This window comes from Hydractinia symbiolongicarpus, chromosome 9 (assembly GCF_029227915.1).
Source record: "Hydractinia symbiolongicarpus strain clone_291-10 chromosome 9, HSymV2.1, whole genome shotgun sequence".
Lineage (NCBI taxonomy): Eukaryota > Metazoa > Cnidaria > Hydrozoa > Anthoathecata > Hydractiniidae > Hydractinia > Hydractinia symbiolongicarpus.
Genome location: NC_079883.1, coordinates 28,557,553 through 28,583,757, shown reverse-complemented (window position 1 = coordinate 28,583,757; position 26,205 = coordinate 28,557,553). Strand labels below are relative to the sequence as shown.

At 33.7% G+C, this 26,205-nt stretch overlaps 2 protein-coding genes across 2 annotated transcripts; both read right to left on the bottom strand.

Annotated features, from left to right (window-relative positions):
* Positions 1-611: 611 nt before the first annotated feature.
* Positions 612-2,235, bottom strand: LOC130657518 (uncharacterized). Its single transcript, XM_057460507.1, has 2 exons — positions 1,141-2,235; positions 612-1,064 (listed from the first exon to the last, which is right to left on the bottom strand). Exons 1-2 carry the CDS (start codon positions 1,348-1,350, stop codon positions 912-914), a joined length of 363 nt encoding a protein of 120 aa, XP_057316490.1. The 5' UTR covers positions 1,351-2,235; the 3' UTR covers positions 612-911.
* A 7,201-nt stretch (positions 2,236-9,436) lies between these two features.
* Positions 9,437-17,448, bottom strand: LOC130656931 (TAF6-like RNA polymerase II p300/CBP-associated factor-associated factor 65 kDa subunit 6L). The gene is made up of 11 exons (XM_057459876.1): positions 17,253-17,448; positions 16,133-16,219; positions 14,662-14,818; positions 13,779-13,817; positions 13,582-13,619; positions 13,066-13,131; positions 12,630-12,707; positions 12,338-12,442; positions 11,154-11,263; positions 10,733-10,865; positions 9,437-10,209 (listed from the first exon to the last, which is right to left on the bottom strand). Exons 1-11 carry the CDS (start codon positions 17,397-17,399, stop codon positions 9,544-9,546), a joined length of 1,626 nt encoding a protein of 541 aa, XP_057315859.1. The 5' UTR covers positions 17,400-17,448; the 3' UTR covers positions 9,437-9,543.
* Between the last annotated feature and the right edge of the window lie 8,757 nt (positions 17,449-26,205).

Below are 26,205 nucleotides of genomic sequence, written 5' to 3'. Positions count from 1 at the left end.
AAAGTTAGCCGCTTATTATACGGCTAATTATACGTTCGCACTTTTCTTCGATATCGATCAACTATGTACCTTGTTCCATAGCGTGTTCTGCTTTAATCAAAACCAAAAAAAGAACAAGAAACGACTGCGCATGCAAGATATTCATTTTCAAACCGATACAACCGGCTAAACAGCCACATTAAAACCGGCATAAAGAGGCAATTTTTTCCGATTTTTTCGAAAATATCTATAAAAAAGGGATTACTCTATCTCTAAGAAGAATGGGACCTAAAAATTTGGCATTTAGGTGTCTTATAAATAAATATTAACTCAGGAAGTATCAAAACTATGCAGCCGAGCAAAAAAGAGTTATTAAAAAAAACGGAAGGGAAGGCAGAATCCGTCCCTCCCCCCTCTTCCTGGACCGAATAGGGTTAACTTCCAAAGCTGCAAAAATGTAGGCGTCAATTTGATGCGTATGTACTTCTGTTGTCTCTTTCTTTCATATCAAGACGATGAGCGCTGTCCCGATGTCAGAAAAGATACAGTATTCTCTGGGGTCGAGGTTGTCATAAACAGTCAAGAACGCGGCAATGGTAAGCGGGCTTTAGAAAAAGAAGTCTGTTCGCTGTGTCAATTTCTCAATAATATCCAAATTAACCTTTGGATGAACCTTTAGATATATTCTACTTATTCGTAAAAACTGGTTTTATTTTCAAAACGCAAACGTTCTTCTCAACAAACTGCAATTGTCTAAATAAAACGGAGGCTACGGAGAAGAAATGAAGTATATTGATGGTTTGTACGACACAGCCTTCACCCAGTTCGGTATTACCGGGTTTTTTTAATGTTCCAATGGACACTGTTTCATATCTTAGAAATTTTCTTTAACTTTTGCGACTTGCGATTCCCTAAGGATGTTACCGTTATTTTCACGTGATACTTTTTTCATATCTCGACTCAACTCCAGCTAACATATGATCTACTATCGTCTTGAAAAGCTTTGCGTAAGCTAGTTTTGCTGAGGTGTCGAACGCATCACCAAATTCGTCAGTGAGCAGCACAAAGAGGGCTTCCTGCATATCCTTGAAAAAAAAAAATTAGAAATGTAAAAACATATTCGTCTGCGTTATATTTCATTCGGTCGGTCGTTATACTTACTTCAAAATGAATTCTTTTTAAGCCAAATCTAGCATGGTTTGACCCAATTTGAAAAATATGTAGCAAAGCATCTGCAAGACCATAATGAAGCGATGAAATGACAGAATCTATTGCGTAAATAACTCTTCGAACATGAAACACCACTCGTGCATCGTCGATCATTCTTTCCAAATCAAGTTCATAAGCAACAGCGAAGTCAAAATTACCCATCAAGTGACGATTTAAAGTAAACAACCTACCAAGTGAGAAAAAATAGTTTAAATTAAGTTCTCTTGCAGGAAATTTTATCTCTAACGCTTTCCAAACTTGAATAATAAGAAAGTCGTAGGATCAAGTCTGATAGATAAATAAAGAAAAAACTCTTTCCAGTTTAAAATTCATTTCGCAAAATTTTTTTCGCAAAACGGATCTTTAACAACATAAAAAAAAGCTGGAAACAAGATTGGCGATGTTGCACACGGGGTCTTCTGAATTTAATAGTAGTTTTGCCGCTCAACAATCCGCTCTTTTTTCATACTTTTTGAATCACGCAAAAGAGGCAGTTATACCGCCAATAAAGTAGAATTAAATTCTTTCAAACGTATTTGAAAATTCTTATCTTGTCGGTAATAAACGTTGGCAAAAAAAACGACCGAAACTTGGCTTACTGACTAATATAATATTTTTAACGAAATGAAAAAAATTACTGACAGTTTAGCCTGTTTTCTATTCTATTCGTTTTGCTAAACAATTCTTAGGAATTCCAATTTTTTTTAAAAAAAATGTCATTTTAGTGTTTCGTGTTGATACAGCATCTTGTTTAACTAGGAGGATTGAAATTTTTCGAGGTTTACCTTTTTTTGTTTTCGTTACATTTCATTTAGCTAGCTCACTAGTGCATTCAAAATTAGTCATTCCGGTTAACAAAACGCATTCCTATAACATATTCGCAACTGTCAAGTAAACCGGCAGTGCAAGTACAGTATGCACTAATAATTTTTTCAGCAGGCTCTTCATTACCTTTTTATTTAACAATTGCACAAACACTGTTCATTTTAGACCAAAGCCTCTGACTAGATACACATTTCGTTTTATGCAAACAGACTTTGCTAGTTGTATCTAAAGGATGAAACGTGACTTCGTTTATAAAACCATTTCTAAAATATAGGTACGCCTTCCCCTCTTTGTACTCACACAAAATGCGATGTACTATATCACCTTTTGTCACTGACTGTGGAAAAACATACAGAAATATCTGTAATGCTTAGGTAAGGCCACATCAGCAAGCCATTTTTTTTCTAGCCAACCTGTCTGTACGTCCTGACCTGAGATAAACTTTTTTTTCCTTATTTCCTTCTAAGCTTCAAATCTCCTAGTAAAAAAGTAGAAAAAAAATACTGCTAGCGAATGACTACTCATACATTGTTAATCAAATAAGTAAAAGAAAAGTGTTTAGGTAGCTAGCTAACCTTTTTCAAAATGTAAGTAGTTAAGCTATGCATGGCTAGCTAGGTCAATACAAGCTAAAAAAATATTAAAGCTATCCTCTATATACTATTGTCAGAATATTGTTCTCTAAAAATTTAACTTAATATAATTTTCAAGGCAGTAAAGTATTTTTTTTCCAAGGACACCGTCGTTGCAAGAGTGACGATCTGCTAATTGGAAGCGTCTGCTTTTTGAAAATTTTTGCAATGTTACCTCCAAATCTGATATTAAAGGCGAGTTCGTGTGTGAAAGGTGTAATTTGGGTAATTAATGAATATCGATTGAACTCAGACATGAAAAAAATGAAAAAAACTCAACTTATATAACTTTTTTACAACAAAAATAAATATCAACATCATATAACTAACGAACCCAAAATGTGCAAACAAATGTTACTTAAAAATGTCTTTAATGGTTGTTTTTCGTTATTGAACCCAAAAATGTCTAGTCTCCCTTAAGTGAGAGCAAAGAAGCTTTTTTCCCTCTATTGTCATACTATGAGTTTATCAGTTTATCATTCATTTTCAGCGCTTCATATATGGTGATCTTCTCTTCCACGTCAGCATATTCACCATCACCAGATGAAACCTCTTTGACATCATTAACTCCAGATTCTCTATGGGTAAATGCTCTCACACGTTCTTTTACTGAATTCACTCTCTAATTTACTTCATCAGAGTTGATTACAGAAATTGACGTACACATTTTGACATCGAAATCAATATACTCTTCAGTAGTTATGACAAAGTCAGTATCTGTAACTTCTCTAAAGAGTTCTTTGAACTCCTCATCGACAATATTATCTTCAATTTCACATTAAACCATTATAAAAATATTTTAAGAAGATAAGCTTGCGTCATAACAAGGTTTGTGTAAAAATTCTATCCTTAACAGCAATAGCTTAGACATTTAGCTAGCAATGTTCTCTTAATGCTGGCTATGTATTAGTTTATTAGTTGAAGGTTATAGCTAACTGCTGCATTATAATTATTTATGGCTATGCTATCAGGTTTAAGACCCTTCAGATAATCCCTACATAAGCTCCACTTGTTCTTCAAAGACGAAAATGTCAGTAACATTGCAATTTCTGGTTACTGGAGAGTCATAACAAAGCCTGATATACCAAATTCGCATGTCGGATAAAACCATTTCCCTTTTCTTACCTATAGTTGCCAGGGCGATTTATCGAGTTTTCAAGAAAGATTATTTACGTTTGCCGCAAACGGAGGAAAAGTGAGAAAGTGCTGTCAGACAAAATAAATTCGAAGTGGCAGTTTCCTAATTGCTTAGGGGCTCTCGACGCAAAAAATATTACCGCCGAACACTGGACCTACATTTTACAACTATAAAGGATTCTATAATATAGTTCTATTGGCACTTGTTGATAGTGAATACAAATTTATCTACGTAGACGCTGGATGCAAAGACCGTATTAGCGATGGTGGATTTCAAGTGCAAAAGAAATACGGAATGTCTTTAAAGATTATTTCATGAGCTCAGGTCAAGAACCCTGACAATGGTATATGCTTGTATAGTAATCATAACGTCTTTACTGAAAACACTACGGGTAACTACACAAGTTTGTATGAATACAACAACACGGCTTTTGTGCATACAAATGCTTAATTTACCAAATACTTCTTCAAAAAGCCTTTATTGGGCCGTTGTTTTTTGTTATTGACCCAAATAATTTCTAGTCTTTCTTTAAGTGAAGACAAAGAAGATTTTTCGACTTATTATCATATTATAAATTTATCAATTTATGAATTTTCCCTTCCAACGTCAGCATTTTTACCATCTTTGTTTTTTGAAAAATCTATACCATCAGTTAAAGTTATTCGTTGTTGTAATTACTGTTGTAAACCTGTGAACCGTAGTAGTTGAAACGTGAGGGAAGTGAGATATCGGAATCTCCTGAGTTACTAGGTGCTAATTCTGCGTTGATAGCATTTGTTGTTCTCCCACTTCGAATTCTCTCAGGACCGTGGAAAGTACCAGTTTGGTGGCCTTAATTGTTGTTAAAGGGTTACGAAGTTTAAGAAATGCTCGTCAGTTGTCCATTCTGAAACCTTGCGCCAAACGGAAGCTGTTGTATTTAAAGTTTGCACTTTTCTTGGGTGTACATATTTTCTATAGTAAGCAAATTCTTCGAAATCATTCTACCAAAAAATTGTTCTTTGTTTGCGTTTTTATTAGGGCTCAGGCTTAGGTTTGCAACTGCGGAAGACGTCTGAAGAGGGTCATCCAATCGCTCTAACGCTTTTAACATAACTCTGTCTGCAACAGATACATCTTGATCTTTTTTGACACTAGAAGACTTTTCTCGCTTTATGGTTGAGTACCGGCGTAGGAGTTTCATCATCACCATTCGGATCTTCGTCCATATTGATGTTTGATTCTGTAGCGCGAGGAGTAATATAGTCAGTTAAGACACTCACCATAAAAAGGCTATTGGGGAGCAAAAACCTCATCCGAACCTGTTCCACTTTTCTTTGTAGTTCGGACTTTATGCTTTAATTGAACGTATTAACATCTAAAACTGACCATTCTTTTTTGCATGTCTGTGACTGGCATTATCAATTCGTTTTAAATCAACTCCTGCGCTATTTTCCTTCTTCTTATGATACTCTGCGTGGTTGGAGTTAAAAAGGCACTCGTGTAGTTGACTATCTATCAACTTTTTTTTCTTTTTTTTTTATTGCCTCCATCTTTAACGAAATATTTTTCATACACGCCACAAAACTATTCACACCACAATTTTTTATGCTTGATCAATTCCATATCCTATCTCAATCCTATCTCAATTATAATGAAAACAACAATGAAAACAAAAACAAAAGTCTAAAGTCATTAATCGGTTAACATTCTAAACTTGATCGCAGCCTATTGTTTATTTGCTATAGCAAACGTCGACTTTTTTAAACCATTTTAAAAAAATTAAAAAAATTAAAAAAATGTAACAGCTGTTATTTTGCATTGCGCATGGACTTGCACAAGTTCTTGTACAAATCCATGCGCAATGCATAATACCAGCTGTTACATATAGTATTGTATTGCACAAGCACTTGTATGTTATTTGCTATTGCAAATTTTGCTACGTGTAACGGACCCTTAACAACAGAACGCTTAAACAAACCCGTTTGCATCATTCAGTATTTTATGAAGAGTATATGATACATTAGATATAGTGAGATGTAGAACGGGCTATACCGCGAACTGTTAGGTCGAGCCTTCAGTCAGCAGTGAGTGGTACGCTCTGGAGGTACTGCGTAGTTATTTTAGAAAGAACAAGGATTTGTCGCAATAAACGTGGTGTTTTTCCTGTATCCATGATCACATTTAACTACAAAAAGGCGAGTTAACAAGTGTAAAGCCACCATAGAGGCTTTTCTTTTAAATATCTATACTCCTTCCTACCTCCCCCAAAAATTGTTCCAAACTCTACCCCACCCCTCCCCATTAAATTTTTATTTGTCAACTTATTCACTATGGAAAAATTGTATTTCTTTTCAAATTTTCTCACTTACAATAACTGTGAAATAACATTCAGATTTGCACGATTAGTTTATGAACAACACCTGCGTGAGCAACAAAAACACTTAAAACATATAAAAATAAATAAAACATATAATTATATATAAAACATATAAATGTTTAATAACTTAAAAAAATTCCATAAATAAGAAAATTCCGAGTTTATATTCTTACTGCTAAGAACAAAAGGAGAACAAATCAGGCTAAAATAGACTATAAAATAAGAACAGTCTTGCAAAAAAAGTGTATTTACTTTTCTGCAAAAACATTTGTATTAGGGCGTAAACCACTTCTGATCTGCAATAATCCCCGAGAAAAATTAACATTAACACCGAAGTGTACATATGATACAAGGTCATATTTAAGCACGTATGAACTCTTTTGACCCTCCCCTGTGTATACATTCATTGCATGACTTTGCTCCAACCTCTTCCCACTTGCATGCTTTTACAATTATACAATTAAGCGATACCTAACTACATCTACTAGTTAATTACTGTTACCTAAATATTTTTAATGAAACATTAGGTATTTTTAAAACTTTCTGGGAAACAAAAAAGAAGAAAAAAGATGTAAAATTGTTCAAGAAATTATTAATTTTCACAAGAGAATCAAATCATTGAAAACTTAATTCGCAACCAATTTGTATCGAGGTATTGCGATTTTTTGCAAAAAAAAAACGTCTCACTTACCTTTTAAAAAGCCCTACACCACTTTTGTCAACGTTTAACATTAAGTTTGACCACAGCTTTTGAATAATTTGTATTTCCTCTTCGGTAAACGTTACCTCCAACAAATTATTATTTATTCGATTTTTCTTTAATATGCTCGAAAATGAACCCATTTTACCAAGGTTAGCTCCTTTTTCAAATATGGAATATTTTTTTCACCCATGAAATTCCTTGCAATTATTTTATCCCAACCAAGTCGTGAAAATTAGCACTAATGTATGAATGGAAAAGCTGTTTTTCATGTTGATCACGTCATATAATTTAACGCGAAAACATAACAGAATTTCAGATGGTCTCCCCGAAAAACATGGTTTCCATGGTTACAAGGAATTAAAATTTGGAGTTTTTTATGCATCATATTCAAACTTCTTTTTCTTAATACGACCTCCACAATAGCTAAAATACGCAGCATCAATACGGATAAGTTATAAAACACACTTAAAATCTTTAAAAAATCACCATCTCCCTTTTTTAAAAGCAATAACAAAAATGTGAGAAAGAAATAAAGAAAAAATTTGATATCAATATCTTCTTAACATATTAAGAATATCAAATAATTACAACACATCATTTATTCCATCACCTAATGAAACAGATTGTGCCGTATCATCTTATGATATCACGAAATCAATCAATGTTTTTAAATATAAATCTTCTTTTTAATGTTTGCAGAACACATTACTCAATCTGACTGTCTTTTAGAACCAAATTTTACTGTGGGATATTTTTGATTCCAGTTGGTGGTTCATATGTTTGATTCCAATTATTTTTGTTAAATGTTTAAATATTAAGAATAATTTTTTCTCACAATATGGTTTAAAAGATAACTCTTTTTCGCTTTATATTAAATAAGTTATCAATGAAACAATCATAAGCTAACAAACCAGAAGGAAGCGCTGTTTGCATTTGCAGTCTTGATGCTTGAAAAAGCAATCGATTCATGGGATTGGTCATCAGTTTTTAACAAACCAACATCGGTTGATCATCTTCTTTTATCTTTAATATTATTTATAAACTATATATAAATGGTACTGCTTCTGTTACTTATCTCGATCATAAATCTTCAAATTTAAACAATGGGTGCATCAAGGTTCCATTTGTGTCACCTTATTGACATAACATCTACACCAATCAACTCTTATCAAAAGTAAAATCACTAAGTGTTGAAACTATCATTGGAGAAAAATTTACAGCAGTTAAAGCTTATGCAGATATTTATTGATACTAGCTAGCGTCGATATGGATAAATCTTAATAAAATTGACAATGAAACCATTTATCCTGCGTCATCTTTTGTCCATCTGGGTTTTCATCGGAAATTGAATAGTATCGTTTTGCCGATTTGCAGTCTTCCCATTCAGGATGAAACTATCTATGTACCAGCTACAACACAATACATCAAATTCCTTCATCTTGGATTTGATTAGAATTTCCTCCACCTCAAACATAAACTTAGAAAGTATAATGCGGAAAGTTCCTCGTGTCAATACCATGATAATCCACTAACTGCATACAGAATTGAAAAATGTTAACTTGATACTTTACAAAGAGTAGACTTTGTTGCAAAGGAATTATGGAAGAATATATAAGACTGGCCGTTTACCCGTGGAAAAATCTACGGGGTCGCCCGATCTTTATATATCACATTGCGCGGTAACCCTTTTGAACACACAGACAGACGACGGCTATAATAATAGATAATATAAACTAGTCGTTCACAGGTTCGCCCGTCCTGTACTTATATAGTATTACGCGTTTCCGTAACCCGACTTTTTTTCTCGCGCACAAGCAGAAAGGCGGAATACGGCTATTATTAGGTAGCGCTAAAGCATTCTTGGGCGACCGTCCCTTAGTTTAAAATGTATAATCATACGTCCATATCATGCGCTATCTGCGTCCATATCATGGGCTATCTCTAACATCCAAATTCAATTGAAAAATAGAAAGTATAGATAGCTAAACAGAAAGTAAAAAAAGTCAGGCGGCTAAAAGAACTGGAATGAAAGACAACAAAAAATTATCGCTTTAAGAAAATGTACGCGCAGAATTTAAAGAATTTAGAAGATAAAAACAAAATTGGATAAAGTACTTCAAAATACATTGTTCCCAGGGTATTTTGCCTTTGTAAGGCAAAACGGACCCTGGGGACAATAGGATGCCAAAATAGTATCACCACGCGGTCAGCGTTAAAATATTATGTGTATTATTATGTCTAGTGTATTAAATGCACATTAAAATATTTCTTAACAAGCATAAATTTTAAAACCTGTGCTTGAAATATTTCGTGAAAAACGGCATTGCTGGGGTCATAGGAGACCCGGGAGAGGCGCAGGGCCGGAAAAACGATGATTTTGTTACTGCTGTGGTACTTGAACCACTGTAGTAACTTGCTGATGTGTGCAACGGTTTTTCAAATACAATAAAAAAGATGGAAGATTAGCTGCGTGCGAGATTTGAACCGTACTGCAAATTCTCGCACGTGACCGGCTAAAAATGACCGCCCTCAGGCGGTCGATTAAAGAGATACAAAAAAATATAAAAAAGTGAAATACACCTTTTCGGTCATAACTCAGCCAGAGGGGTGTGATATTAATATTAAGGAATATAATACTCAGCGCTGTTACATAATACAACATCAATTTCCAGTGTTGTAATTGTAGTGTTGTAAAAACTCATAAATTTGGCAAAAAGCAGGATATATTGGATAGTTCTTTGATGATATTTCGTTTGGTCTGTCTGCTGTAAGAGTTGTGTCGACAGGAAATACTAATGGCTCCAAACTTTCGTCTTCCGTCCAGCTTCCTTTTTTTAGTTGGAACGGTCTCTTCGTCTCCCTTGTTTAAAAATAACGTATGGCCAAACTTGTCGATTTTACTACGCTTCCACGAGTACGTGGAAACCACTTCTCCGATATTACACTGTGTAGTCACACTTTCTTTGGTAGCGGTTTCCATAGGCGATTCTTGTTTGAGTTTCTCAAGTTCTTTATTTATTAATTCCATTGTAACACTTTGTGATCGTTTTAATGGCATTTGTGATTTTAAACTCGAGTTGGTTTTGTTGCAGCCCGTGTTGTATTCATGCTGGAAACGTGTACAACGACAGATGATCTCCTCCCCAAACTGATCATACATTTCGTCGTAAAACTCACTATAGTTTATTGAATTTATTAAAAATACAGATGAACGATTGGAGAGTAGCATAGTAGCTGCATCAGCTAAAGCACTTCTTATGGTTATGCCTTCCAAAATGTCATTTGTACTTTCAGCTTTTTCGATTAGCTCTTGAACAGTCTTGACTTTTTCACTGAGCAGTGGATGAAGAACACGACACACAGCCTATAAAGACACAACGTTAATACACCTCACCTTAGTTAGCGTAACGCGACTTAAAAAAAAATATTTCAATAAAAATAAAGACTTTTTTGGAAAGGTAAAACCTGCCTCCACCCCTTTTTATCTGAAACAAAGCACTCAAGTTGGCAAAAATTCTAGTTAGTTTATTGGCATACAGTTGAAAAAAAGGAATTACCTGTCGCCATCCAGTCTATAATGGCAAAAAGACTAAAATATAACTTAGAAACCCACACCCCTCAAAAAAAATCGAGTTTCTTTCTAATAACCTATTTACTGACGAACACTCCAGTCTTTTTTTTAGCTGTTCAAGGATTCTAGGCCCGAGCCTAGGGAGGTTGTCAATGGAGCAACAGGACACGTCAAAAAAACTCTTGATTTAGGCTAATTAAAATTCAAAAAAGTAACAAAATAAGAAACGAAATTTTACCAAAAACAACTAAAAACAGTTTGGTAAACAATTTTCCCCAAAACCCTACACTCATAGCTTTCAGTAATCAAGCCTTACTTCATAACCAAGTATCTTTGTTCCGACAACTGCACCATACAAACAACATGATGGCTGTATGTTATTCTTCAAATTATCTTGGTAGGCTTTCAACAGCTGTGAGGGAAGACTACTTAACGTGCTTTTTTGTTTCCTAAATAGAATAGGTAAAACAATTCACTTCTTCATATTATGTTGCTGATACTTAAAGATCCTGCTTACCATCGTAATAAAATAAATGTCTTATAAAGAAACACTTGAAGTTGGTCTACTGGCACAAATGACTACTTAGGGATAAATATAATGCATATGCGTCAAGAAAATCTACAGTGTGACGTATAAAAAACAGGAAATTAAGACATTTTAGCCATTGATATGCACTTAAAAATCGAAAGAACGTAAAGAATATCATTGACAGCATGTTGTGATCAGACATGCTTACCTGCAGAGGTGTGACAACACATGGGCAGCTTGATCTTTTATCCACCATTTTGACACAGGTATTTGCGCTTCAATGACAATGTATAGCATGATTTTCACTAACTGAACGACCTATAGAGTTACATAGTGATGACTGTTAAGTTTATCTTTATTACACTTATTTGCAAGGTTGGGCAGAATATATTTGTTTATAATACGGAGCGTTATTATAATGACCTGTGGAAAATTTTTAAAATCAGTCCATAAAGTGCTTGAACGAGCAACAGTTAATTTAAAAAGGCGTTTACAGTTAAAATGACCAATGAAATACATGGTTGTACTCACAGCCTCAGCATTACCACCCTATTTGCACAACTGGAGTAAGGAACTTTTTGAATAGGCATAAATTTTGTGGGTTTTGGATAAATGTTTCGACGGGGGAACATTATGAAATTTAAAAAGTGCTGACATTTACATAAAAGAACTTTGTAATATGGTGCAATGGTTATCTTATATAAATATTTATTATTGTTGGGTACCAGTACCAGGTGGTTACCAAAGTGATGTTAAGGGGACATATTGATACTAGGAATGTAATACAGACTAGATTATAAAGAAATATCGATTTAGCGTAATGACGTCATATTTGATCACAACGATGTTATTATTTTTTTACTCACTTCCATCATCTTTAAAAGCAATATTTTAATCATGCACTAAGTTTAGCATCAATTATTTTCGCACAGATATGACGTCATTTTTCAACACAATAATCCATTTTTTATATCAAATCGATTTTTTATATCAAATCGATTTTTTGGTATACATATAAAAATACATATGCTGAACGACCATGTATATGTTTCTTTAAAGTATTCCGAAAGTCTATCAACAATTAAGGTCGTAACATCAGTAACATGTGAGAAATTAAAGTATATTTGGAAGTAGGGGAAATGGTTTATTTTTTGTAAGTTTCACTCACCCAACTATCGTTTGGCATACTGACAGTTGTTGTAGAGATGGTTGAAATTAAATGAGCGATTGAGTAAAAAATGTTCCATGTAATGTTTACATGGGGAGTAAGACAAATTCAGAAATACAATATCACCCTCAATTTAGCAATAAAATATATAGCTACTAATAACAACAAGAAAATCAGGGAAAGGTGTTTTACCGTAAGAGGAACTTAACACCAACTCTACTTACATACGGTGCTAGTAGTAAAGATGAATTATCCACCAAAGACTTTACCGCAAGTAAAATATAACTCGAAATAATGCTGAAGGTCTCTTTTCCGGTGTGCTGTTTTATCTAAAAAAACATTCTGCACCATGAACTGTAATAATATGGAGCTAGATTCTGCGGTTTAAGCTATACAAATATATGAATGAAAACGAAAAAAATTTGCTCAAAATGTTGTAATTCTCGTAAACTTCAACCTGTGAGATATGTATGTACATACCGTGACAAAACAAAGATATAAAAAACATTTTCTTACTTGTGAGGAAAAGAATGTCACTAAATATGGCATAACAATTTGCAATTTCTTATTCTCCAATAAATCTTTGCGGGCTACCTGGAAATAAAAAACATATTTTTTTGGTGCCATTATATGAATTATGATTAAGATGGTCGATTTTGAAATTTTTAAAAGATGAAAAAGTGCAGTATAACCATAGGGTGGCAGGAAATTGTCAGCAAAAGAAAAGTAAAGAAACACACCGACTTATACTAACTATATATTCCAGAAAACCTATTTTGAAAGATACTACACAAGAGTTAAAAAATTGAAAAAGTACTTTAGAAGTTTAAGGAAGACAGGCTATTTCAAGGCTTCTGCGCGTCACCAGCCTAGTACTTCGAAATTCAGTATGAACCAAATTCTAATTTTTACATAAAAAAAGGAATACAAAAGTAGATGACGCTATACTTACTGTTCGCAGATTGTCACTTTTGTCGATTAATGCTGACGTGATATTGGTCAAATATGTTGATAAGGGCTAGACACAAAACATATACAATGAAACTCTGTCATCGATACTTCAGGGATAAAATTTCCAGTAAATACTTAAAAGTATTGCCAGTATTGCCAGGCTAATACCAGAAAAATAGTATATGAAAACATCCCACGGCTTGATTAGTTTACAGCTCATTGTAACAGGTAGCTAGCTCATTCTAACAGGCAGCTGGCGAAGCCATTATGAAAATGGCACCATAAAAACATAAACATTTGAGTGGCTCACCTAAAACCATCTTTTTGCACAATGACATGTTTTTTAGAAGTTACAAAAGATAAAAAATGGCAATTACAACTAGAGAAAATATCATCATAAGAATGTCTATTTTCCATATCGGGTGCAGCCAGGTAATAAAACTAGAAATAGCTCTCTAACTAGCCGGTTCACAAATCGTATAAAACCTTAGGCAGTGATCGAAGCAAACAAACTGACCTCGATTAACTTGCTTTTACACTCATCTTTACTTTTACCTATAAAAACAATTTGTGTGTGTAACATAACATCGGCTAACACAGTTTACGTTAAGTTTTTTACAATTTTATGAGAAATTGTCCAACTTTTGCAGCTACTAATGAACTAATATAAACAAATACGATGAGTGATTTTACAACAAATTTACAATACTATACCTGCGCTACAAACTTGACCCTCAAGCACCAACCAACTCGCTAAAATAAATAGTGTTAAATAGTTAATACTAATTGCCCATTAAAAAATAATATTCATGAGATTAACATACAATGCTATATTTTGGGTGTCCACGTATCATAAGTTTCTTGCTGACGAAATGGCAAACATTTACACAGAGCAACATTTACACAGAGCAACATTTACACTGAGCAACATTTACACAGAGCAACATTTACACAGAGCAACATTTACACTGAGCAACATTTACACGGAGAAACATCTATACACAGAGCAACATTTACACGGAGAAATATTTACACGGAGAAACATCTATACACTGAGTATCATTTACACGGAGAAACAATTACATGGAGAAACATTTACACAGAGAAACATTTACATATAGAGCATTCTCCTCGCCTTATATCAGAGGGGTTATTGGTTTGATCCCCACCTAAAATCGTTTTTTATTTGGACAGAAATTTCAGAGGTTTTTGTAGCTTTTAACACTCTAGAATTGTCTTTCGTCTTCTCTCCTGGAAACAACTGACCGGGTATATCCTCAAAAGTGAGAATAACCAGGGCATAGTCAATTAGCGGAAATTCAAGAGATGCTGCCCCTTAAAAAAAGATATTAAACAAGAAAAGTTCAAGTTTGGACTAAACATTGTTGTTTCATATGCATTTATTGTATTTGTTGTCTTTTAGATGCAATTTCATACTTAAGCCCTAAAATATTAGCAAATCTTTAGGGCTAAAATTTTAAACATTTTATGCTCAGGAGGATCAAACTATAGTCACTTAATTTGGAAAAGGTTTATTAATTTTCTTCTAACCACTTATTAAGAAATGTAAACCATGCAATCAACAATGACATATTACCTTTCACGGTTACATCACCCGGATCTGTTGGATACACAGGTTCTAAAGCAATCTCGCGTAAGTTGACTTCTTTCTCATCTATATAACACACTCGACCATCTTTGTACGAAACGGATTTAAAGGAAATATTTTCAATACCACTATGCCCATAGATTGGCTAAAAACATTTATACCCATATAAGAATTACGGAAATCTTTTAGTCACAAGTATTATCCAACACCGTGCTAAGACAAATTTCCATTGGTAATCCACCAAAACAAAGCAAGGTAAAATAACATAATGTAAAACAACATATGTATGTAAAACAATACATATATTTAGATATTTAGATGAAACAAAAACTGATTGATTAACATATTGGTAAGTCACACAGCATTTTATCTAACCTCAAGGTTTAGTTATATTTCTCCAATTTGCTAAGGCACATAGTGGAGACTTTAATTATACAATGAGAATAAAGCTATTTCTGATGATCTATAGTGGAACACCAAATGTTTCTAGCGACAAGCTAACTTATGGCTAAATCTTATCATTAATATGATAACTAGCAAGTCTTTCAGTTCTTTAGTATTTTATCAGTCAGACATTTTCAAAAAAATTTTCCATTACTTTATTAACTTAGCGAAATACTTTCAAAATTTATATACAGAAAAGTGTAAATCTCTATAATAATACGCTAAGTGTGTCTGTCTGTGACAAGTAAAGTGGATGTCTTCATTTTCCTTTGATGTTGCCGAAAAATGCATGTCTCAAATGTTAAATTTTCTGACATTACGGCGCGACGTCAATAACACTACTTTAACATCAATATCTTAATTAATGAAGCCATTACAATGCACCTAAGACTTTGAAGCCAAACAACTTGGAAACCAGGTGGTGAATTCAATGATTCTTAACAGTGTGGGTAACTAAGGACCACCTGGCACCAATTTGAGTAAGTTTCCCAAACCTGGATCCCTGAATCGGTTTCGGAATGAACTGGTTGATGACGTTATCAAAAGACCTTCAAATCCCAATATCTTTGCAACCTTTTGTCAAAAGTACATGATCCTATACATTTTGTTGATCAGCGTTTCAAGGTCTATACGATGAAGGCAACAGGTATACAAATTGCTAAAAAAAAGTTTGGCTTTTGATGGGCCATTGCTAATGTCAGCAAAATTTTTAAAACCTTATATCTCCTTAGGAGTTTGTCGAAAACATATGATCCTATGCATTATTTTGATCAGCGTTTCAACCTCTACACATTACAGGTAACAAATAAACTAAACTTCGCCTATTTTTTTGGTATCTGCATTGCTGACTTCAGCAAAAGATGTAAACCAACCTATTCTTTATTGTCCTTCTGTGGATTTCTCCACGGGCCTTATGGACTAGTTGCTAATATTATTAAAAGGTTAGCCCACATAGCAGTTCTTCTGGTCTTTCATTTTCAGAGTATCACACAACTTTAGTAGCAATAAAACAAACCTCAGTATTGCTCTCTTTGAGTCCACTGTTAAAATCATCCACAGTGAGATATGTACGCTTGCAATGTTTCATTATCATTAGTGCATTCTAAATAAAAGACTGACAACATAATGGCAATCAATGTTTAGATAACGAAAATGCACCTATAATTCTGGGAGATATTGCACAAGTATGTTTTCTGATTTGGAAGGTTTGGAAAATATCATTATTAAAAAATATATAAGAAGTGGAACCAATAGAAATTAGTTTATTCTTAAACACATAAATTTGGTGCGTATTTTCTAAAAGTTATGGACATGTGTTTTGACATAAAACTCTATTAAGGGCCGTCATAAATAAGAACCCCCTATACAACTATTGGAAATTTCACTAATTGGCCCTGATGCTTTCCCTAATAAAAGGTGGTCTTCCTTTTAAATTAGCACGCCTGCTAAAAACCACGGTATTAAATTAGTTATTGGCATTTAGCGTTTCAACACTTATATTCCCTTTCTTGCAGTATAGATATTATATAATAATATTTTTTTAAAAAATTTAGGCTCTTAAGACTAAACATCTTTGAAAGATACAGATAGCAAACTTTTGTGCTTTATCAGGAGCATCCGTTTGCATATTCTAGTGTGTGTATAAGAATGAATGAACTAAGAACGTGGCCTTTGTATAATAAATGATAGCTTTAAATCTGAGAAGGAATAGAATTTCAAACTTCTCTACTAAAACTAATATGCATGTTTGTTGTATAAACATCTGTAGCCTTAAATTTTTTAAGGATATATGCTGAGCATTATGTGAACCCCAAGAAAATGTTGTGAAGTTTTTATGTTTTTTGTTTCGTGGGCAGTTCGTTATGTCTGATTTAACCAGTATGCAGTGAGATTTAAGTTGTAATTACTGGTGTTCAAAATTTAAATGCAACATTTTTTTCAATTAAGCATTTATCGGGCCTGATCAGGTGTTTTTCATAAGCATATTCCAATAAACAAAACCTAAGCATATTTTAAGCCTGAAAAGTACTTTTCATAAGCATCCATAAGCTTCATTTTGGAATTTCAAATGCTTATAAAAAACTGATATAGTAGCCTTGTAAAAAATAGCTTTCAAAAATCAAGTATATACTCACATGAACAGCTTCACGAATTCTGTAGGTTGCATCTTCTGCCAACACACCACATACATCATCAGGTAATTTTGAGATGCCAACTGAATCTACCCACAAATCAATGCAACTTTTTGGAAGAACAGCATACTTTTTAATACTAGGGTCCATTTTCACTAGACAGCTATATGTATGGAGACATGGTAAAAATATGGTAAGCATGGCATAAATTTTGTTTCAAAATAGTTAAATACTAGTTGTTAAGCCAATGTTAAAATCCTCTTAGGCAAAAACAGTGGCAAAGATCTGTCATTCAAATTTTAATGACATCAGCCATGAACTGTCAATAGAAAAAAATGTTTTTAGAAATTTGTTTACCAGCAATTTTTATTACAAGTGTGACAAATCAGTGGTCTCCAGTGGAAAGAATTGTAATTGCTTTCTAAAAGCAAAGCGAGTATTTTAAAGCCTTTAACCGCACTTTCTTTGCACCTTTGATATATGTTACATATTATTCTTGCGGTTGGATTTGTGTCATAACACTGGTTGAACCAATCACGGGCCAGTTTTCAGGTTAAACAGCCATTATAAAATAGTGTACAAATGCCGTAATCATAATGTTTTTGTGGTGAAACCTTCATAATTACAATACTGGATTTTTCAAGGAATTCTTTTTTTAGTCAAATCTTTAATATGTTTTAGATACTGCTTAATTTTTGCCATTTTGTGACATTTTAATGACGTTTTGCTTGTATAAATTCTGTTTAATTAAGGTTACTACTGTGAAGGTTTGACCGTGAAAAGTCCACTTTGCACCCCCTCGGAAAGCAACGAAGTAGAACATCCCGACCGCAAGAATTAAAACGCATATTAACTATCAGATGCTAAAAGAACGTCAATAGCTAAAAAAAACTAGCAGTAGACCCTAAGCTAGCAGTTGCCCCTGACTGTTTGGAATGCCAGACTTGAAGTCATATTGTTAACCCTATAGTAATTGTAATATCAAAAGCTCTGAGAGGTATATTGAACTTACAAATTTGGCATGCATCACCATTCTTGGCTTAACACCCGTTTTCCATGCTAGCATGGGTTGGATGGTGTATATATTGATGATCCTCTTCCAATCTGATCTAGACTCTGTAAGATCTAAACTCACATTCCTCTGTATCAAGTCTTTCCTTATAACCTCCTGCCAAGTCTTTCTCGGTCTGCCTCTGGGCTTTGGCCCAGGAACTATGAACTCTCTACACTTTCTTACCCAATTATCCCCCTCCATTCTTTCCAAGTGCCACAGCCAATTCAATCTTCTTATCTGGATAACACTTTTAATTCTACGGATACTTAGCCTGCTTCTTAGCTCATCTGAACTCTTGCTGTCTCTCAGACTGGCGTTACACATCACACATGTCTAATAAACAAATATAAAAACTCAGCGTAGTATTAAAGTCTTTTTCAGGAGAGGTGAGCGATCGCACGCGCACGCCTTGACACACGCCTAAATCGCCTGACAAATAAGTATTAAGTTTTTTTTCGTTTTATTTCGATGGCTGCCATCGCATGCTACAAAATAAACCTATAAAGTCCATATTATAGCATGCGATGGCAGCCATCAAAATAATTTTTGAAAACATGTCCAATAGATTTCACTCTTGGTCGGACACTTTTAGATCTCAGAAATTATTGAATAGTCCTAGTCCTTTTAATCCACGAGGAAGCCTATTCATAGTCAACCTGACCATCCTAGCTAATTCACTGACTCCTGACTTAGTTAAAAGAACTATGTAGACATAAATCTCTTTTGCCTGGCCCTTTCGTCGTTGGTAACCAGGTCTTACTGTATTTTCCGGTATGTAACCCGCACATCGTATAACCTGCAGCTCAGCTTTTTTAGGGAGTTATAAACTAGATGCTATCAGATAGCCCACAAAAAATTTCTATCGATGTGTTTTACTTAGGCGCACCTTTGCATAACCCGCATTGTGATAAGAAAAAAATTCAGCTTATTTTTACTTACCCTAATCATTTTATAAACATGTGTGTGTGTTCTGTTTTTTCATGATGGAGACAAGTGGGGGACGTTTAAACTTGTGAACCCCAAACACAAGAACTGAGTGTCTGAACTAGCGACTCTCTTGGTCTTAACTTCCTTGTCACCGATTGCCAAAATAATAATGAATTAAAATTATTTTGACACTGCTGTTTTCCTTTTATTTGTAAACATTAGTTTCAGCCAATAATAACTCTTACTTCCTGCGTTTAAACAAATAAAAAATAAAAAAACATGCTATCAGGTTATAAATCTGAAGTAAAACCTCTGTTTTTTATGTATATTTAAGTTTTTTTGTCATAAAATAAACAACATAATAATTATCACGGATTGTCTGTAACAGCGATGTATGGAGCTTTCTTTTTACACATTGGCTTCAGCACAGTAGCACTCTCCCTGGTAGATCTTCTGTAGTTTTGTAAAAAAGATTTGAATTGTAATAGATGGCATACGAAAAAAACAACACTACGAAAAATGTTATAAAGATTTTTAAAATATAACACCTTTCAAGCATACTCATGATGATGGTGATACTTTTACACGTCCGAGGCGATGAGTATTTAGAAGGTTGTTATTATAAATTTTATTATTCGCAAAGACGTGACTGAGAATACCGTTGAAATAGAACTTTATAAGTTGTTTAACATTTTTTTGTGAATTTCAGAAACTGAACAGGATGGCATACCTTTATAGAACCAAAAGTGTTTTTTTTTCAGATGGCCATTTCTTTTTGGAAAGGAAATATAATTTATTTTTAAAAGTTATACTCAAGAGGATGATAAGTGTTAAAAACATTCACTCTCAACTCTTATTCAATTTGAATTGTGAAAGAACGATCAGAAAAAAGTTAGTCAATATTCCCTATCGAAAAATAAATAAATAGTTTCACCATTGGAGAGATCGTTGTTTCTCTAGTATAAATGGCTAATAAAAAATCGATTTTTTGATACAATAAAGGTATACCGACACCAAATAAAACATATTTTTGCCTATTTGCTTGTGATGACCTGAAAAAAACAATAAATATAAAAATGACAGTATAGTCATGCATACTATTTCAGACATGTAGAAAAGGAAGTTAAGATTAAGAGAGCATTGTCGTATTTGGGGTTCACAATTTAAAATATCCCTCACTTTTCTACCGCAAAATGAATTTGCAACAAAAATAACCTCAGAGACCGTATTGCATGTGTAACATTCTTTGCACCTGCGTTTCTTATCGCACAAGTTACTTACGAATCATCGCACACCTATACTCAAATATTCCTGAAAAAGACTGTATCATTGCCATGTGCCATCTTCGTCAGAAAATCATGCATCGGGATTTTAGCCAATGAGATTATTCTACACTGTGGTTACATATATATAACAACAAGAAATGTGTGGGCATAACATGCCTCAGCAGAAACCCTAAGTTTAAATTGGACAATGTGACTAATATAGCTTCGGAGGCCATTTTAATTTAATCTGTGAGTTGTTTACCAAGCTTGGCCACATCTTACTGTTGTAAAAACTTTACAGTTTACTAATTTTTGTAAGGGTGAGTGAGTGTACCGGATTAATTTAGGCGAGTTCAGGACTAATTCACACCAGTCAGAGACTTATTAGGTAAAAAGCACTAATTTTATTGCCTGAGCTTGACCTTATATACATGGCAAAATTCGAACTATTTCTAGGTCTATGAGTTTAATATTATTAATATTATTAATATTATCTCTCTATTATTAATATTATTAATATTATCTCTCTCTCTTAATATTATTAAAACACATGGTTGTACCTGATGATTGTAAAAACGTAAAACTCAGAGTTGTACTAAAATTCTGTGTTTGTTCTTTAGCTAGCTTATACAGGCGTTTTTGAGTTAGTCTCCTTGTTATTATCAAGTTTCTGTAGAGCTTCATAATAAAACATTGGTGCTGTAAATAAATGGAACATTACGAACAGATATAGCTAGTTGTGGTTAAAAATAGTCTAGTTAAATTCATTATTGACCCCTTTTGATAATTTTGCACGAGAAAAACAGGGTTACAAAAAGTAGCACTGACATCACAGCGCGAAAGCAGTAAAAAGAGACAGGTATCCTGTCTATAAGATAATTTGAACGTGACAAAGAACAAAAAATAACATCAGAAAGTATAAGCAACCACAGGAGGAGGAGATCAAAATCAAATCTAACTTTTTGCGAAGCAATATGAAGCAAAAATTAAGGAGCACGCTTGCTACGGGTAAATAATTTGTATTTGACGGACCCGATCCCCGTCCCTAGGGTCTTTAGCTCTGAATCTGAAAACTAGAATTTTCGCAGCCTACAGACTATGGAATATTGCCGGGAGTTTCTAGAACTGTCAAGGAAGGTGTCCTTTCTTAAATAGTACTTCCATGGTTGAAGTTCCGATACAATGTACCAATTTAATTTTTTTTATAATTTTATTGGTTATATTTACCCTGCTTTCATACGGGGGTTTATACGGACAAAGTTTTTATGATTGAAAAGCATCGTGAAAAGAATAACAACATGAAGCAAGAATATTTATTTTGGTTTGCTGAGTGTGGTTTTTCCACAACTGGCTCTTATCATAAACAATAAATGAAGGATAATATGTCTACTTTATAGAGCTCGTTAGCTAAGACATTAAAACACTAAGAAAGAAAAGACTAAAAAATGTTCTCTTACCACTTCTAGAAGAGAGGGCGTCTCTTCTAGAAGTGGTAGATAGAGGGTTAAAATTGCATTGATTAAAAAAATTTCTTCAAAATATAGATAATCGAATGTCTTCTTTGTTTCCTTTTATTCAGGAAATTATCACGCACGAATATCCAATTCGGCGAAAAAATATCAGGAATTAGTACTTGATTCTACTTCTTTATGCGGATCTTGATCCAGAAATAAATAGATGGAAAAACATCATTTATAAGCATTAAGGTATTTTATACCACTTTTCCTTCATCGTCCTGGTCTTGGAATAATAGGACCTTTTCGAACTTTCTTCATGTGAACGGGCGAACGTACTCTACCTGTCTTGCTTTTCCTTTTTAAAGCTTGTATCAGCATAGAAATTCGAAATAATTTACGAAAAAATATTGTGCTATGTTGCTGCTGCTTTTGTTGTTGTTGTTCTCGTTGTTGTGGTGGTGGTTGTTGTAAAGAAAGTGTGTTTTGGTCGTCCATACCAAAGTAGTTGTTTGTGTGGTATGACTCGTAAAGCGCAACAGAACGAAGTTGCAAAGCAAGCATCATTAACAAGACCAATATTTGACACATTCTTTTTCCTATAATCTCAACACTAAAAATAATGTTACAAGCAAATATTACTTTAGTTTTTAGTCGTTTAAGTTTAACTTATTATTCTTTCCTCCTTTAACAGCTTATTTAGTTTAAAAACCAACCGATGTTGTTTAAGTAAATGGGTTTTTAAGACTACCCCTGTGGTTGTATGGAAGTCTATTATATAAACAGAGGTGTATTAGTTTCAACCGCAGAGGTTTTACAAGGATTAGCCTTACTGCTGTGTGAATATTACGTAAGTAATATGATTAAAATTTTACAACCTTGTCCCCTTTCCTCGTTCTTTTATCATCGAAACAGCGATACGGACGATGTTATAAGCAAAGATATATATACCCTGGGGACGAGATTGGAAATTTAGATAATAAGAAAAAATATAAAATGGTTGATTAGTTAAAATCCACCTCTTTTATGGCGTGACCTGAGTTAATTGGGTATTTGTTGTCGGTTCATGTCGAGTCCTTTCTAAATATATTTTTCAGATATGACTCTGACCCGAAATTATTAAAACAATTACCACTGTACGCCCGTTTTGGGGGAGGAGGGTACAATTTCACAGATGTATTTCCGGGCTTTCGTTGATCTTCACATTGTATAAAATCTTGTCCTGTTCCATATGATAATCGTTTATACTCATTATGGATGGATCGTTTTCATTTTTTCTTGGATTTGAACTGAATAATTATTTAGTTTGGTAACTTCACACTATAATAAACATTTTGAGCACAACTTGTTATCAAGCGTTTGTTGTCCTTTAAAGTGGGCAAAAGATATCTATTTTTCTGTTGCTTTTTTTGGGATGGTTATACTGTATTTGGTATACAATATTTTCTTACCCTTATATCTATCTTTCAACAGAAAGTTTTTTATTCAAAACCTCAGTGGAACCTAACTGGTTTTAAAGCTGATTTCTGTAAAAGAAAACAATAAATCCGTGACCTTATTGACGTCACCTAAATGTTGTTGTTTAAGGAGGCACATTCCAGGCTGATGACATAAACATGAGTAAAATATTAACTAAGATGGAAAGAGCAAGTTCTTAAGTGTTTAAACTTAACATTTGCTTGACTTTTGTATAAGCTACTTATAGGTGAGAAAATAAGTATGACGAAATTTCAATAATAAAGAGATTATTACCTGACTGATACAAAAAATCGGTTAGTATAAAAAATCCGATGATTAAATTGGTTTACGGCTTATTAAAACAGGGCTTTGTATGGAGCCATACTAACTGGTTTGGGAAGCCATTATTACAATGGTAACATAAACACGTAAACAAAAAGAAACATTACTATAGCACACAATAACTATAAAAGTAGCTCAACTAAAACCATCTTTTCGTTTCAATTCATATAAACAATAATTCGAATTTGTTTTGTGAACTTACAATAGTTGAAAATCGAACGATCTTAAATTCCAAAAGTATAAAAATCGAACATTCGTTTTTATTCTTTTTGGTAGCCTGGAAATAGCAACTTAAAAATAGCTTTGTTGTTTTTTCACAAAGGAATATTTATTTTCAGATAAGATGTAGTCAGGTAATAAAACGGATACTGACCGGTTTTGTTGTTGCAGAGCACAGACCTCGCAAGAGCACAGACCTCACAAGAGCACAGACCTCGCAAGCTCAGTCTGTACTTTTGACCTCGGCCTTTGTATTTTACAGTACAACATCAAAACAGGTGTAACCGTATATAATTACTCCCTGAAGAATATTACTCCCCCAGTAATAATTTCCCGGGAAATTATTACTCCTGGAGTGGTAATTTCGCAGGAAATTATTGTTCCCACACGGAAATTATTACTCTCTTGAAATCACTCTTTTATGAATGGAGGAGTACTTTCTTCCCAGCAAAACTAACTCTCATGAAGACATTCCATTGCAAATTCGAATGCGCGAGCTTTCTTTATTCATAATTTATATAGCTTTTTTATCGATTTCTAATCTCAAGCAGTTCTTTTTCTATGTTTTTCCAGGGTGTCAAGCTCCAGTTAGTTTTATTTTGTTTGATTCTTATAAAAGCTTGTATATATATAAATTTTATTGGTCCCACTGAAAAAGAGAAGCCAGACCCACCCCACCCGGTTTTTTAACTCTTTCAGTAGTCCGCTGTAAGTTCTCTTAATAAATTCTTTTATCACCATAATAAGGGTTATTTTTTATTTATTAAGTTTAGGGGAGTAAAAATTTCCTGCGGGGAGTGATAATTTTCTGGTAAATAGGTACTCCCGGGAGTAACAGTATCCCGGGGAAAAAGTACTGGGGAGTACTTATTTCCTAGTAAATTATTATTGGGGAGTAAACTTTTAGGGGAGTATGTGTTTACGGTGACACCGGTCAGTATCCGTTTAGTACAACATCAAAACCGGTCAGTATCCGTTTAGTACAACATCAAAACCGGTCAGTATCCGTTTAGTACAACATCAAAACCGGTCAGTATCCGTTTAGTACAACATCAAAACCGGTCAGTATCCGTTTAGTACAACATCAAAACCGGTCAGTATCCGCTAAATGCAACTTCAAAACCGGTCAGTATCCGTTTAATACAACATCAAAACCGGTCAGTATCTGTATAGTACAACATCAGAACCGGAAAATTTTACTGTGTAAATTATTTTTCTGTGTAAATTATTTTACTGTGTAAATTATTTTACTGTGTAAATTATTTTACCGTGTAAATTATTTTACTGTGTAAATTATTTTACTGAGTAAATTATTTTTCTGTGTAAATTATTTTTCTGTGTAAATTATTTTACAGTGTAAATTATTTTTCTTCTAATTACACACAAACATGCTTCATTATACTTTTGATAAATGCAAAGCACATTAGATTTGTGATATCAACACCTGCTTTGTTACTAGAAAGTACATAAGATAAAATTGCAACAGTACACTGACGAATCGATTCTTGAAACAAAGAAGGTCAAAATTTGAAATGAAGTTCCAGATCTTTCATTGCTGTCATTCTTGTTGTTGACGCTGTTGTTGTTGTCTTTACATACCAAACATTTCAACATTTTTTAGCAAACAAGTTCTAGGTCAAGTTCTGGATTTAAGGCACATTCTTTCTTAGGTTTGACACATAAACACCAACAAAGGCTAACTAACTAGAGTGTTAGGGGAGGGATGGGTGAGCAACATTCGATATTTGTTCGCATTGCTGTTGTTGTTATTGTTGTTGCATAATGACCCTTCTAAATTAAGTGTTAGGTCAACCTCTACACCATTATTTGTTCACAAATCTATACTTCGAGATAATCCGATTTTTTTGTCGCAACTTTTATGTGTATACTTTAACCTGATTTCTAAACATGACTGTTGTTATGTAAATATCAAAAAATATCATCTGAGATGACGCATTCTTTTTCAGGCTTATGACATCAACATGAAGAAATCAACATCTAACATAAAAGAAGAAGCTCTCAAAAGCTTAGCGCTCAATCTTTGTTTATTATATCCATAAGTTGCTTATAATCTACTAAGCGTCAACAACTTTTTAGATCGTGCACAGGGTCGAATTTTGCTTACAAACTTGTTTCATTATATATTGTTTCCTCCAAGATTGGCTCGGATAAAAAAAAATGTTTAACTAGACTACAAGTTATGTCAATATATAAATTCGTGATCTGAGTTTCAATAC

Excerpts from the sequence above, each read along its gene's own strand:
- LOC130657518 (XM_057460507.1), bottom strand. The coding sequence starts at position 1,350 with ATGGGTAATTTTGACTTCGCTGTTGCTTATGAACTTGATTTGGAAAGA. Across the intron at positions 1,065-1,140 it reads TAAAAAGAATTCATTTTGAA|GATATGCAGGAAGCCCTCTT; the intron begins GTAAGTATAACG and ends TTTTTTTTCAAG.
- LOC130656931 (XM_057459876.1), bottom strand. The coding sequence starts at position 17,399 with ATGGACCCTAGTATTAAAAAGTATGCTGTTCTTCCAAAAAGTTGCATT. Across the intron at positions 13,818-14,661 it reads GGGTGATGTAACCGTGAAAG|CGAGTTGGTTGGTGCTTGAG; the intron begins GTAATATGTCAT and ends TATTTATTTTAG. Across the intron at positions 13,620-13,778 it reads GGGTCAAGTTTGTAGCGCAG|GTAAAAGTAAAGATGAGTGT; the intron begins GTATAGTATTGT and ends TTGTTTTTATAG.